Consider the following 14,227-nt stretch of genomic DNA (forward strand, 5'->3'; position numbering starts at 1 on the left):
CATGTTTGCTGTGCTCGCTGAAGCTGAGCTCATCGGGGTCTCTCCTCGAGAGCACAAGAATCTAAGATATCGGGAAGGCCTACCTTCAAAGTCCGGAACAGCAGAACCCAAGGGGGACAGTTTACACTACCGTGTACTGCTGAGTTTAAGAACCCTCAAAACAATCAGGTTTGCAAAAAAGAAAAAAGCACAGTCTTTATAGGAAATACAGTGTTGGCTCCCACTCTGCCATCTTGGTATAGAAGATGATCTTCCAGCAGACACATTAGGAGTCCACAGACGTAACACCAAGAGTCCTGTCTGAGAACTAGGCTCTGCTGCTCTCAGATGACGCCCCATACTTCTTCAAAGGCTGTGGTAAGTTTGGCACAGGTAAGGGCAGCAGAAAGTGGATAGTTGCTGATGGACACCATCTTCTCTGTGTACTCCACACTGACCTGAGAGAGAAGGAGCTGATCAGGCAATGCTTCCCTGTAGTGGGTTCAGACCTCATGGGTGAGCTACTGTCTCAACGGCAGTATATTTCAATCTCAAACTTCTACAAAAACTGGAGATTCTAGCTCTGTCTGTTAGAGACACAGCAGAAACATAAGAGAAGCCAGACTGTACCTTGCCGTGGGCAAAGGCCCCCACCACGAAAACAACTGGGTCACTGCTGGGTACCAGCTCTCGCACATCACTGACGTCTGCGATGGAGAAGGAAGTGCCAATTTTCATACAGCCAACTGGGAAGTGGTCAGACACTGGATTCTTAATTACCTAAGAAGAAAAAGCAAAGTCAGCCCCAGAACCAGCCCCAGAACCTACCAACAGGTTTCCCCAGCTCACCTTCAAAAGCTTCTGAGGGCCATCAGCTGCTCGGACACTGAGTTTGTGTAAAAGCTGAACTAGGAAGGGGAAAAGCGAAAGTTCAGAAGTGGGATGAAATCACATTCTCCCAGTGACCCGCGCAGAACACCCCCTCCCCGGAAACTAGGCTGTGTTTGTATGTCCCTTTACATCCGCACTGAATCCTCAAAGATGTTCCGAACAGACACTGTCAGGCTTGTCAACTTTATCCCTTACACAGAAACCGAACAGGAGTCAAATCTCCGTATATGTGGAAAAATACCAGGGGCCTGTTCTGGCAGTAGCTCCCCACTGCTGACGGACTGAGTATGTGACCCCTTTCCTCTCTTCACTTTGCCAAGTTCACTCAGAACTTAAGTCCTAAGGCTTCTCACCCATGAGGCCACAAAAGCGATCGAAGGTTCTAGGAATTCGCGTTTGGGGGTTCACTTCAATCAGCACGTTCTTCTGTGTATGGATATAAACCTGGAGCAAGCCAGCTCGGTTCAGGGGGCTGTCCATCAGCATCAGTAAGCTCTGAGAAAGGGAGACAGCAGGGCACTGTGAAGCCTGGAAAACAGCAGTATTGCTGCCTTCTGTAGACAGCTCAGAGGCCATTAGCTCTACCCAACAGTTACCTGGTGGGCGATGTCTGGTCTGACTTCCCCTGGGTCCCGTCCATTCTTCAACAACATGGACTTGTGCTTGTCACAGTTGAGTAGCTCATAAGTTTTCCCTACCTGCAGAACAGAGAACATGAGAGCAACGAGAATTCTATTATCTCGTCCAGTAATTCAAGGTGTGGTCCCTGAACAATCAGCATCAAGACAAATTCAAGCCCACTCTAGACCTAAGACAAAACACTAAGTAGGGCCAGAAAGCTTCTCAGGGCATTAGCATGTGGCTACGTTTAGCTTTATCTGTAAGAGACAGACACAGAGCCAACTATCTTACAGCCAAAAAGGAGGGGTATAAAGACACACCACATTGACTTTTTAAGGCCTTTGGCTATCAGGCAAGGTCACAGAAGTTCTAGAATCAGGAGTTCATGAAAAAGACTCATCATAAGAACAGTATGTATATGTATGTGCTAAGAACATGCCAGCCTGGGCTACAGCAAGACCCTGCCTCAAACAAAAAAACTCAATAAGCAAATCGTTGAGAAAAAGGGGTACTGTAGCTCAGTGGCAGAGGGCTCAGCACGGCCCTTATTTCATCCCCAGCACTACGAAATAAAATCATGGAAGTAAGTTAGAATAAAATGGGAAGGCGCTGGAGAACTAGGATTATATATAAAATTGCCCTGTAACCCAAGAACCCTCTCAAGCAAAGAGCCAAAAGTTCTAGTGTCAGAAGTATGTGACACCTGAGAAGTGCCCTGCATGTCCATGCATGCCATAAAAGGGGCAAGTGAGGGCTGCTCAGGGCTGGACTCTGTCAATTCCAGTTTAAAATCTCAAGGGACATGAGGATGGTCAGTAAGACCAAGTGTAGTCCTGGCTGGAGAGCTCAGCAGACAAGGAGGGAACCAACAAGCTGTCCTTTGACTTCCACACACACTCGAGTACACACACACCACATGCAAAAAGAAGTCTATAAACACGGCCATCAGCAGGTAAAGGACCTGTTGCCAAGACTGACCTGAGATCATTCCCCAGAACCCACACGGTAGAAAACCTACCCCTTACCCCCTCGGTTGTCAGTGAGTGAACACACTGGCTGGGAAATTTTTTGAAACAACCAAAAAACATAGTTATGTACAAACACAGGCTCTGCAAGATCGTGTATCACTAGAGCTTTTCATGTCTAAAGATAAAGTGACAATACATTTCTAAATATTTGGGAGAGTGAAGTTTTGAAATTAATAATCAAATAGTAGGAGAGATGACTCAGTGGTTAAGAGACATCACTCTTGCAGAGGACCTGGATTTGATTTCCTAGCACCTACGTCATGTGAGCTATAACTCCATCTCCAAGGCATCTGAACACTCTGGCCTTCAAGGGCACCCAAACACATGTGGTACGCACACATATGCAGTTAGAAATAAATAGTTTTATTTTTGTACATGCTTGCCTACATGTATGCCTGCACACCACATACATGCAGTGCCAGTGGAAGCTGAAAGAGGACACTGGATCCCCTGGAACTGGAGTTAATATGCAAGCCACCATATAGGTGCTGGGAATTGAACCTGGTCTTTTGGAAGAGCAACCACTGCTCTTAACTGCTGAGCCGTTCATTTCTCCAGCCCCACATAAGTTAGAGCAGGGACTGAGAGAGAGAGCACCTGTGGCACTTGGTCTTGCAGAGGACCTGGTTCAGTTCCCAGTGCCCACCCACAATCACCTGCTCTTGTTCCAGATCTTTGACTGACTGACCAGCTAAGGTGCCTAAACATGCAGTACACATAAACTCATGCAGGCATACACATAAATAGAATGTCAGAATAGGACCGGGTGGTGGTGGTGGTGTACATCTTTAATCTCAGCACTTGGAGGCAGAGGCAGGCGGATCTCAGTGAGTTCCAGGACAACCAGGGCTACACAGAGAAAATGTCTCAAAAAACCAAAAAAATAAAAAAAGGCAGAACAAATGATCAAGAACTTGTTCTTAGGATACCCTTAATCATAGAAGAAAATGAACCTTTTGTATGATCCAGTTTCAGTCCATTAGTATGATAAAACTGGAGGTTTTGTTCTGATTCGAGATTTACTTAGTTTTACGTGTATGAATGTTTGGCCTGCATGCCTGGTGCCTCCAGAGGTCAAAGGAAGGCATCAGATCCCTTGGAACTGGAGTTACAGATGTTTGTGAGCCGTCAAATGAGTGCTGGAACTGAACCTGGATCCTCTGCAAGAAGGATCTGCTTAATCAACTGAGCCATCTCTCCAGGCCCGGATTTTCTTTTAAAGAACCACAATAGAAAACATCAAGATGTTTCTTAAAGATACAAGGGAAATTTTGAAATGTTATAGTCTGCTCTCAGAGAAACACAGTAAACAATCACATGACTCCACAAGCTGTGATGAACAAAAATGGTTCCTTGATAATAGGAAGTATATAGGAGGTACCATTCTACTGTCACCTCTCAACTCCTGCATCAGCTGTGTGTGCACAGAAGGACAGGTTGGTGTCTGGAGTCTTCCTCTCTTCTGAGAGAGTTCCTTACTGAACCTGAGCGCACCAATTCGGCTGAGCTGGCAGGCCATCAAGCCCTAGGAATTCATCTGTTTCTCCAATGCTGGGATTTCAAATTGAGATGGACTGTTTTTCTTTTCTTTCTTTTTTGTGGTTTTTCAAGACAGGGTTTCTCTGTAGCTTTGGTTCCTGTCCTGGAACTAGCTCTTGTAGACCAGGCTGGCCTTAAACTCACAGAGATTCGCCTGCCTCTGCCTCCCAAATGTGTGCGCCACCAACCGCCCAGCGAGATGGACCTTTTTCTTTCTTTAAAATTTATTTATTTTTATATGTATTAGTATTTTGCCTGCATGTATGCCTGAGTGAGGGTGGCGGGTTCCCTAAAACCAAAGTTACAGATAATTGTAAGCTGCCACTTGGGTGCCGGGAATTGAACCCAGGTCCTCTGACCACTTGAGCCATCTCTCCAGCCCCTCTTTCTCTCTCTCTTTTTTTTTTTTTAAACAGGGTCTCTCTATGTAGCCTGGGCTGGCCTGGATCTGCCTCCCTATCTGTCTCAGCGAGAGCTGGAATTAAAGGCATACAAGAGCACGCCCAGCATGGACTGGGCGTTTTACATAATTGCTGGGGTTAGAACTCAGGTCCCCATGTTTGCATGGCAAACAATCCACTAACTAAACCATCTCCCAGCCTGTGATACAGCAGTTCCTTGGTCTAACCACTATGAAGAGGGAGCAGCAGCAGCACCAGTTAGATGTGGGAGCTCACACCTGTAATCCCAGCCTCCAGGAGGCCACCAAGTGCTAGGCTAGCATGAGGTAGAGGGTGAGGGCCTGTCTCAAAAAGTAAAACAGGCCGGGTAGTGGTGGCGCATGCCTTTAATCTCAGCATTCAGGAGGCAGAGACAAGCAGATCTCTGTTAAGTTCGAGGCCAGTCTGGTCTACTGAGCAAGTTCAGTTCCAGGACATCCTCCAAAAGCTACAGAGAAACCCTGTCTTGAAAAACAAAACAAAGTAAAGTAGAACAGCAACAGATACTCAATAATTAGCCGAATATGGTGTCCCATAACTACAATTCCAGCACTCGGAAGGCTAACGCAAAAGCAGAAGGATGGCAAGTTCTAGACCAGTCTAGGTTATATGGTAAGACCATATATCTATCTCAAAACAATAACAAAGTAAGTAGTAGTGATACAAAAGCCACTATAAAAAGAGTTTGCAGTTACCAACATTCAATATCCTTAAGGTAGAAGAGAACTTAATGCTTTCAAAGAACTTAAAGTGGGGCTGGAGAGATGGCTCAGCAGTTAGGAACACTGCCAAAATTAACATTAATAGGCAGTCAGGTGTGGTAGTGCACGCCTTTAATCCCAGCACTGAGACCCTGCCTATAATAATAATAGGGGCTGGAGAGATGACTCAGAGTAGAGAACCCGAGTTCAAGTCTCAGTACCCAATGGCATCTCACAACTGCCTGTACTCCAGTTCCAGGGGATCTGGCATCCTCGCACAGACGTACATGCAGGCAAAACCCAACGCACATAAAAATAAATAGGTGGTGTACCACTTTAATCCCAGCACTTGGGAGGCAGAGTTAAATGGATCTCTGTGAGTTCAAGGCTAGCCTGGTCTACAGAGAGTTCCAGGGCAGCCAAGACTGTTACACAAACAAACTCTGTCTTGAAAAAAACAAACAAACAGGTTTTCTAACTGCAAGTTTTAGTAAAGCACAAAGTTTTAATAAAGCACAAATGAAGCCGGGTGATGGCGGCGCATGCCTTTAATCCCAGCACTCAGGAGGCAGAGGCAGGCGGATCTCTGTGAGTTCGAGGACCAGCCTGGTCTACAGATCTACAGAGCTAGTTCCAGGACAGGCTCCAAAGCCACAGAGAAACCCTGTCTCGAAAAACAAAAAACAAAACAAAACAAAACAAAAAAAAACCCCACACAAATGAAGAGAAGATGGACAAGACTCACTTCAGTTATTAGGAAACACCACAGCTTTACAAAGTGAGGACACACTTTCCTTACCGTCACTAAGGACCAAAATTAGAATCCAGGTCAGGTCAGGAATGGTAAAAATCACCGACAAGCAATCATTACTAGTATTTTGGAGGCTGAGTATGGAGAGTTCCAGGCCAACCTTGGCTGCATGTCAAAACCAACCAATGTGTGTTTGTGTGTATAAACTTCTGGCCCTACACACTAAAGAAGTTTAGCTCTGAAAGGTGAGACACAAGAGATGGAATGAAGGGGCTGGAGATGGAGGTGGGTGGTGTTAGGAGTGAGTCATGCAGAGGACCAACTTGGGTTCCCAGCACCAATAGGTGCCTCACAATCAAATGCAGGCTTGCACACATAGATAGGTAAAAGTAAAATCAATCTTTAAAGGGTGTGTGTGTGAGTGTGTGTGCGCGCGCTATCATACATACACAAACACTACACAAAGTTTTTAGATAAGACTGCTCATTTGACTACGCTCAGGGTAATAAATAACAGATTAAAAAATAAAGGCGAAGGCTTATTAAATAATTGATCCAAACATGCTTCAAGATAGGCAGAAATGTAGAGCAAGCTGATAGAAGAGTCTTTTTACCAAAATAAAATACTAAATCCTTAGCAATAAAAGGCTGGAAAGTCATTGGCCTTTGGGATTTGAGACCTTAACAGGTAACGCCTCCCTCACTTTCCACTTTATATCACAGACTCCCTGATAAGTCAACTAAAAGGTGAAAGCGCGAATGCCTCAAGAAGAGCAAAATAAAAGATTGCCAGCCCAGGGCTCCAGCAGCCTGCGAAACTAGGTCATCCTTCACATTTCACTGCTCAGTTTTTTCCATCCATCCTGTGTCCCTGGTCCCTGGTCCCCACAGAACCTAATCGACTTACTACTCCACACTCTGTTCCAAACTACCTTGACTGTCTCCAGACTGGCGCCTTCCAGCACCACAATGAGTCTACGGCCTCCGCTCTTGCTTCCTGCCCCAAACCGGGGTCTTTTAGGCGGCGCATTATCCCAATCCTGCTCCTGCGCTGCAAAACGCCGTTCACGAGGTTGGAAACCACCACTGGGCGCAGCCATCTTGTAAGCAGACCGGAAATTGCGCTAACTTCCTTAAACCAGAACCTCGCGTCGGTCCTCACTGCCAACTTCCTCCCAGCTGCCATTTTGAACGAGGGCGCTTGGAAATGGCGATAGCAATAGTCCGGAACTACCGAAACCTCTCGAGAAGGACACGCCTCCGAAGGAGGCGGGACTTCCGGACGCGCTATTACTGTGCGCGAAGTTCGGGTCCGCCTAAGCAAAGGGGCGGGTTCAGGGGGAAGCGCACTTCCGGTGCCCTTTCTCCTGCGAGCACCACGGCCCCCAATCCTCGTGTGCAGGGCGAGGTCTGAAAACTGGAGTGGGGTAGAGGCTGGCGGGCACCCCCTCCTGACCTCCGGTGCCGCCGCCTTCGGGAGGACCAGACATGGCTCAGAACTTAAAGGATTTAGCGGGACGCCTGCCCGCCGGGCCTCGGGGCATGGGCACGGCGCTGAAGCTGCTGCTGGGGGCCGGGGCCGTGGCCTACGGCGTGCGCGAATCCGTGTTCACCGGTGAGCAACCTCCTTCGCTGGCTGCACCTCTTGGTCCCCTGCCTCACTGACCTGCCTCCCCAAGCTGTCGGCGCCTACCCATTCCCGCATCCCCGTCCCTTCTGCGCCGACCAGTACTTTCATCAACGCCTTCTCCTGATTCCCACCTCTCTTCCCACAGTGGAAGGTGGTCATAGAGCCATCTTCTTTAACCGGATCGGCGGCGTGCAACAGGACACAATCCTGGCCGAGGGACTTCACTTTAGGTAATGGCGGGCAGAGCAAACGGGCCCTGACCCTTCACCCTTGACGGCTGTAGCCAGATTTAACTGCAGGCTTCAGAGCTGCTTTTTCCCTTCCTCACTCACCCCCCCCCCCCCAGCTCCTAGGACAGTGGGTGCTCCGAAACTCCAGCAGTGCATAAAGGGCTGTTCTGCAAAGGGAAAAGAGAATCTCCTTGTCTGTGGTCATGGGGAGGAGCAGGCCCAAAGACTAGTGGAGGGGGGGAAACTGGTCAAAATCAATAAAACTGCAGTTTCCCAACTCCTGTCCCTGACCTCTCCTCTCCAGGATCCCCTGGTTCCAGTACCCCATCATCTATGACATTCGGGCCAGACCCCGAAAAATCTCCTCCCCTACAGGTTCCAAAGGTAAGTGTGGGCAATCGGAAGCTGCATGGCAGGTGGGGACACAAGTAAACAAACTGAGCCTGGCAAAGCCACCAGAAATGGTAATGTTTCTGAGGTCTTGGTTTCTGTATCTTCCAAAGAGCGAGCCTCGTGGCTTAAAACAGTAGTTCCAACACGCGGTATGCTGGCACGTTTTTGTGGGGTCAGCCACAGGTATGAACAGGTCACCCAAAGAAAGTTCTTTATTTCCAACCATTATCAGCTGCCAGAGTAGAACTCTGGCCCTCGATAAATTTAATAAGAGGTCTGAATCTCAGTAGTTTGAAGGAAATGCCTAACATTCCAACCACTGTAGATAGGACCACCTGCCAGCACACTCTCACCAGGACACCCCTAGACAAATGTCAGCCAATCAGGGGTCCTAAACCTCAGAAGCCCCTCACCCCCACCTTTACTACTATAAAAACCCAATTCTAATTGAGCTCGGGGCTCTCCGGTTATTCCAATATGTTGGACATGCGGAGAGACTGAGTTTGCAAACTTGATTAAAATAAAGACTCTTTGCTTTTACATCCGGGACTCGGTGTCCTTGTTGGCTTTAGAGGACTTCGCGGATTTGGGCAGAACAGTTTTGACGTACTTTCTGCCTAACATAAACTGGATCCTAGAATTGCCTTTCTTTATGGTCGTCCTTGCTCCCAGATGCAAGTCTTTTTAAGGCCTTTTTCTGTTGACTGGTTGAGTACATCCGCAGTGTATCTTGGCTCTGGAGGAACTCTCCACTCTTCACTGGCCGCTTCCTTGTAGACCATACTTAGGAGCCCTGCCTCATTCACGCGTACACTCAGAGGCAAGTGGCCCACAGCACTGTACTTCTTTGTGCTGTTTTTGATGTGTGTCGTGCATTCATTTGCTAAGTCATAGGCCTTGAAAATTGACAGCTCTGGTTCTCAAGTCGTTGGAGTCTAGGGGGAGACCCACAGTTGTGCCCACACTGGAGGTTGCACCCAGTACAGTAGCAAAAGCCTGGGGGTCCGCTGATGGGGAACTTGGCTTTAACCAGTCACTGTTGGCCTCGCCCTTAGACCTGCAGATGGTGAACATTTCCCTGCGTGTGCTGTCTCGACCCAATGCCCAGGAGCTCCCCAGCATGTACCAGCGCCTCGGGCTAGACTATGAGGAGCGAGTGCTGCCATCCATTGTCAACGAGGTGCTCAAGAGTGTGGTGGCCAAGTTCAATGCCTCGCAGCTGATTACCCAGCGGGCTCAGGTCTGATTCCTAGTGCTGTCTGCATGGTCCTGGGTACTAAAAGGGCATTTTATAGAAGTAGAAGGATGTGGGGGTGGAGCTGTAGTTCAGCTGGTGAGTGCTTGCCTAGCGTACATACACAAGCCCTGGGTTTAATCCTAAGCATTATTTAAACCAGGTGTAGCACACGCCTATGACCCCAGCACTCTGAAGGTAGCAGCAAGAAGATCATAGATGTTTAGGGTTATCTTTGGCTGCATAGCCAATTTGATGTGGGAAAGCTGTGCTGATTATCACTCTGGTAAATAAAGCGAAACAACTATAGAACACGATACCAGGTGTTAAGAAGGAAGCATAGGAGGAAACAATGGTTATAATAGTCTTACCCACATCTCAAGAAATTCTTTTCTTGTTTGGCAGGAAGCTAAGCCGATATATATTGCATGGAAGAAAGGGAAGATTAGGAGTCAGTGTGACATGGGGCAGTCATGCTACCTTTCTGGTCCTCTTCTGTCACATGAAGACATTGAATCAGATTTTTTTCTAATGAATGTGTGAGGACTTAAGAAGGGGTGGCTTTGCTGTTCATACTCGGGAGCTCTGGTATTCGGGTGGTTATAGCAATATCACCTTCCTTCCAGTTCTGATCCCCTCAAGCCACCCCTCCCTTCCCTGCTCTACTCCTGCCCCAGGTGTCCCTGTTGATCCGAAGAGAGCTCACGGAGCGCGCCAAGGACTTCAGTCTCATTCTGGACGATGTAGCTATCACCGAGCTGAGCTTTAGCCGAGAGTACACAGCTGCTGTAGAAGCCAAACAAGTGGGTAAGCCACCTGAGGAGTAGATCAATGGGCTCCTGGAGGTGGGGGAAGGGGACTGCATGTGGTTGGAGTCTTGCCACCCACAGCCATAACCTCATTCATTCACTTGCCACCACAGCCCAGCAAGAAGCCCAGCGGGCCCAGTTTTTGGTGGAAAAAGCAAAGCAGGAACAGCGACAGAAGATCGTGCAGGCTGAGGGGGAGGCTGAGGCTGCCAAGATGATATCCTTGTGTCGCAGAGAGCTTGGCCTGGCCTGGCCCCTGGGCTGCCCCGCCCCGCTTCCCATCCTCCCTCGTGGGCTGGCTGATGAGACCAAGGCGAATGCGACTGTGCCTGCTGACTCTTGGCTGGGGGGGGGGGGGGATGATGAGATCTGTAATCTTGGTGGGGGTACCTGAGACCTGACTTCCCGCTTTTAAACAGATCACTAGCATTGCTGGCCTTGCCTTCATGTCTGCTGCTACCACAGTTCTTGGCAGCAGCCTGCAGGGAGGCCCACAGAGGGGGGCCAAAGTGTGAGTGGCTTATGTGAGCTCAACCTTGAATCTGACAGCCCAGAGGTCAGGGCGGGTGGGGGGCGCACATTGTGGCAGGTGTAACCTGGCCTAGATGAACCCTTAACCCTGCCTGCTTACCTTGGAGAAGCACTGAGCAAGAATCCCGGCTATATCAAGCTCCGAAAGATCCGGGCCGCCCAGAACATCTCTAAGACGGTGAGAGGAAGGCCCCACTCTCCCAAGACTGCCCGCTGAGAGGGAAAGTATCCAGTTATACACAATCACACGATGGGGTTAGAGCTTGATTCTTTGGTGCCTTCCCCAAGAGTGACTCCTCAGACTTTGTGTTTGTGGGGTGTGTTACGGAAGTGTGACACCGAGGCTTCTCACTGCTGTGTCCTCTTGGTTACTGGGTGGGTCACTGAATGGCAGGGAGGCTTGAGGCCTCTAACACAGGATCCATTCCCTGTCCTGTAGATCGCCACGTCCCAGAACCGCATCTATCTCACGGCCGACAACCTTGTGCTGAATCTACAGGATGAAAGCTTTACTCGGTAAGAGATGTCGCTGTGCAGAGAGCAGGGTCCTTGGGTTCTGGAATCTGTTCATCATGGGGCCCTTGACAGTTTCCCTGAACACCAAGGTCAGAAAAGTCAGTGTCTGACTGGTTGGCAGTTCCTATGTTACATTCTCAAGGACTGACTTTACAAAACAAAATGGGATTTCTTGTGTAAAAGGCACTTTATTTATAAATACTTAGTGAAAAGTGGTGACCGACAGAGTTCCGAATTCTGGCTGGAGAACCTGAATGCTGCTTCATTGGCAGTGAAAGTATCAGGGCTGCAGAAGCCAAAAGGGCAGTCATGGGGGAGCTGGTATAAGGGTCAAGGGCAGCAGGGGCCTGAAGCTAACAATCATGTCTATCTCTTCTTTCTGTTTCCTGCTGACTCCATGCTGTGCTGGCTGTAGGGGAAGGTAAGGAACTGCATCCCTGCTGGGACATGGGGGCCACCTGCTCCCAGACCTTCCTTTGGGAAGGGGATAGTTTGGTGTGGTTTGCATCTCACATTTATGACGCCCATAACATCAGGAACATTTTTCCCTTTGTTCTACAGCGACAGCCTCATTAAGGCTAAGAAATGAGCTGTGGGCTGGAGAACTCCACCACCAGAGTGGATGCATTTCTCGCTAGTTTTGAGGAGCCAGCTAGGGAGGTCAAGCACGCCCCACCCTGCAAGCATCATGTGACAGAGTCCTCTGTACTTGGCCCTCTTGGATTAAGGAAGACTGAAGACCAGCTGTTGCTGAGGGCTTTCCTCCTCCCTGTCTTGGCCTGGGGGAGGGGAGAAGCAGTGTGATTCTCGGAGATTCCCTACACTGTTGTCCCACCCCCATGGGGGGAGATAACCACCATCCCAGAAATTCTCAATAAAACTTTTATTACTTAAACTGAAGCCAGGGTTTTGCCTGAGTGAGTTAGAGAGGGTGCACTCTGGGTCTCTGCCAGCAGGTGGCACAAGCAGTCTGGCAATACTAGTGATCTGGCCTTACAGCGGGTCCTCAGAGCCTGCTGGCTCCAAAACAGGCGCTAAGCTGGGTGGGAGCAGCAGATCTCAGTCAAAGGCCCAACTACACACCCCTTCACCGCAGCCGCCGTGTCTACCAAATGAACCTGCTGATTTAATAACATCTTTTGTGAGCTGGGGCAGCTGTGGCTTTGCTGAGCCAAACTGAAAATTTGATGACCCCAACGGGAGCTGCTTCCTTGGTTACCAGCTTCTGTGTAGCTATGGGGAGATCATGTGTGTTCTAAAGCCCAGTGGGCCATGCACACTGTTAGCACTGCTACTTAGTCCCCAGATACGATGAGCTATTTGCGTGTAGGGTTATCCCTACGGAGGTGGGCTGCCCGCCCCCACCGCCCTGGAGCCCAGCTGAACAAGAACCTATTTTTCCACAGATTGCCTCATTCTGAAGACACTACATCCAAGTACTGGAAAGTTGAAGCCATTGCTCATAACCTGCCCCTCACTAGAACCTTTGCCATCTTTTTCCTTCTGGGTAGATAAATAATGTGAAACTATCAAATGCAATAGGAGAAAAGGTGAACCTCAGACAGGGCTGGAGGGTGTGGTAGCTTCAGCTCCCTGGGTTCTCTCAGGCCGAAACCAGTATCCCTTGTTTCTCACAGACATTCAACGTTCCTAGGGTGGAAAAGCCTAGGGACCAAGTGTGTTTCCAAATCTTGCTGCTGTTCTGGAGGCAGCCATTTTGTCTCTTTCCCATTGTTCCCCTTTGCCAAGTGAGTCACACATACACACCCCATCCAGAAGGTTAAAGGTCAGAGGTTGTTGGTCTGGTGGCCTCCATGGTCTTCAAGGCTCCAGGAAGGTCACTGTTGAGGGAACTGACCCGGGGGCCATCTTTACCAGACAGTGTTAGGAGCTTCGTACTTCAACCATCCAACACTGCACTGGAAGATGGACCCAGAGCCGGCCAACGTAAAACCAGACGACAGCTGATCAGGTGCTAGAGCTGGCTGGCTGGGGGCTCTTGAGTGCGTGCTCAATCCCAAGGCCAAAGTCTGCGTCAGGTAGGTTCTCAGTCTACCAGATGACAAATCACACTGGGTTGGAGGAGGGGCCGGGGCCATTGTGTTCCTCCGGTGGGCGAGCAGCCAACCCGAGAACCATTTCTGCAGCACCCTTAACTCAGGAGAAGGGGCTTTCAGGGTATGTGGGGCAGAGGAAGGAGTTTGCTATCAGGTAGGGACCAGGGATCTGAAGCAATGGACGACGCTGACACGGGGACAGGGGCCTCCATCATTACCCGGCAGTATTAGAGACTCCCAACCAGCACCCAAACACTGCTGGGTAAGACGAGGGCCCCTGCCCAACCAGTCCACCTCCAAGATCAGTCCTGGCTAAGCCCAAGCACCCTGTGGAGAAGCCCCAGATCTCTGGCTCCCATCCCCCACCTCCGCGTCATTTGGGACACTTCCGGGTGAGCCTTGCTACTCAACACCAAGCGCACCCTGAGTTGCCCATCCTTGAGACCAAAATCAGCTTCAGCAGCCCTGCCCCCCGTACCCCTCTGCTGTCCACCTGAGAGCCAGCCCCCTACCACTCTACAGCCCGTCGCAGCCCCCAACACACATCAGTTCACTGCACTCTACAGCTCCTAGCGTAGCCCCAGGACCCCGTGAGCGGTGGCCTTTACCTGGCACCAGACCCGCCTGACCCCCAGAGTGGTGCAGAAGAAAGGAAGGGGTATCAAGGCCCGGATTCAACCGCCTAGAGCCAGCTTGGCCGCCACTCTTCCTCTTCCTTCTTCACCTGCCGGGCACCACTGGCGCCTCACCTGGGCCCCGCCCGCCTGCTGCCCTGCGCACAGGTGTGTCCTCCTGCCATAGGCTGCCCCCCTCTCCGCCTTAACTCCTTCCCTCCCAGCACCAGCCCTGGGCACCTCCTCTTCAGGCCTGGCCACCTT

General features: G+C 49.8%; 2 protein-coding genes and 1 non-coding gene across 3 annotated transcripts; 2 read left to right on the forward strand and 1 right to left on the reverse strand.

Annotated features, from left to right (window-relative positions):
- Positions 1–169: 169 nt before the first annotated feature.
- On the reverse strand, positions 170–7,086 carry Emg1 (EMG1 N1-specific pseudouridine methyltransferase). Its single transcript, XM_041634596.1, has 6 exons — positions 6,882–7,086; positions 1,467–1,568; positions 1,224–1,365; positions 829–887; positions 610–759; positions 170–437 (listed from the first exon to the last, which is right to left on the reverse strand). Exons 1-6 carry the CDS (start codon positions 7,047–7,049, stop codon positions 324–326), a joined length of 735 nt encoding a protein of 244 aa, XP_041490530.1. The 5' UTR covers positions 7,050–7,086; the 3' UTR covers positions 170–323.
- Positions 7,087–7,272: 186 nt separating this feature from the next.
- On the forward strand, positions 7,273–12,192 carry Phb2 (prohibitin 2). Its single transcript, XM_041638330.1, has 10 exons — positions 7,273–7,564; positions 7,725–7,809; positions 8,114–8,193; positions 9,258–9,442; positions 10,114–10,243; positions 10,359–10,462; positions 10,877–10,954; positions 11,216–11,292; positions 11,708–11,713; positions 11,854–12,192. The coding sequence occupies exons 1-10, from the start codon at positions 7,438–7,440 to the stop codon at positions 11,879–11,881; spliced, it is 900 nt and encodes a 299-aa protein (XP_041494264.1). The 5' UTR covers positions 7,273–7,437; the 3' UTR covers positions 11,882–12,192.
- On the forward strand, positions 10,541–10,793 carry LOC121443669. The gene has a single exon (XR_005973683.1). It is a non-coding gene; the product is annotated as a small nucleolar RNA U89 (small nucleolar RNA).
- Positions 12,193–14,227: the final 2,035 nt, after the last annotated feature.

This window comes from Microtus oregoni, unplaced genomic scaffold (assembly GCF_018167655.1).
Source record: "Microtus oregoni isolate MIOR12 unplaced genomic scaffold, Mior012 000002F_ref0000024, whole genome shotgun sequence".
In the NCBI taxonomy this organism is placed as follows: domain Eukaryota; kingdom Metazoa; phylum Chordata; class Mammalia; order Rodentia; family Cricetidae; genus Microtus; species Microtus oregoni.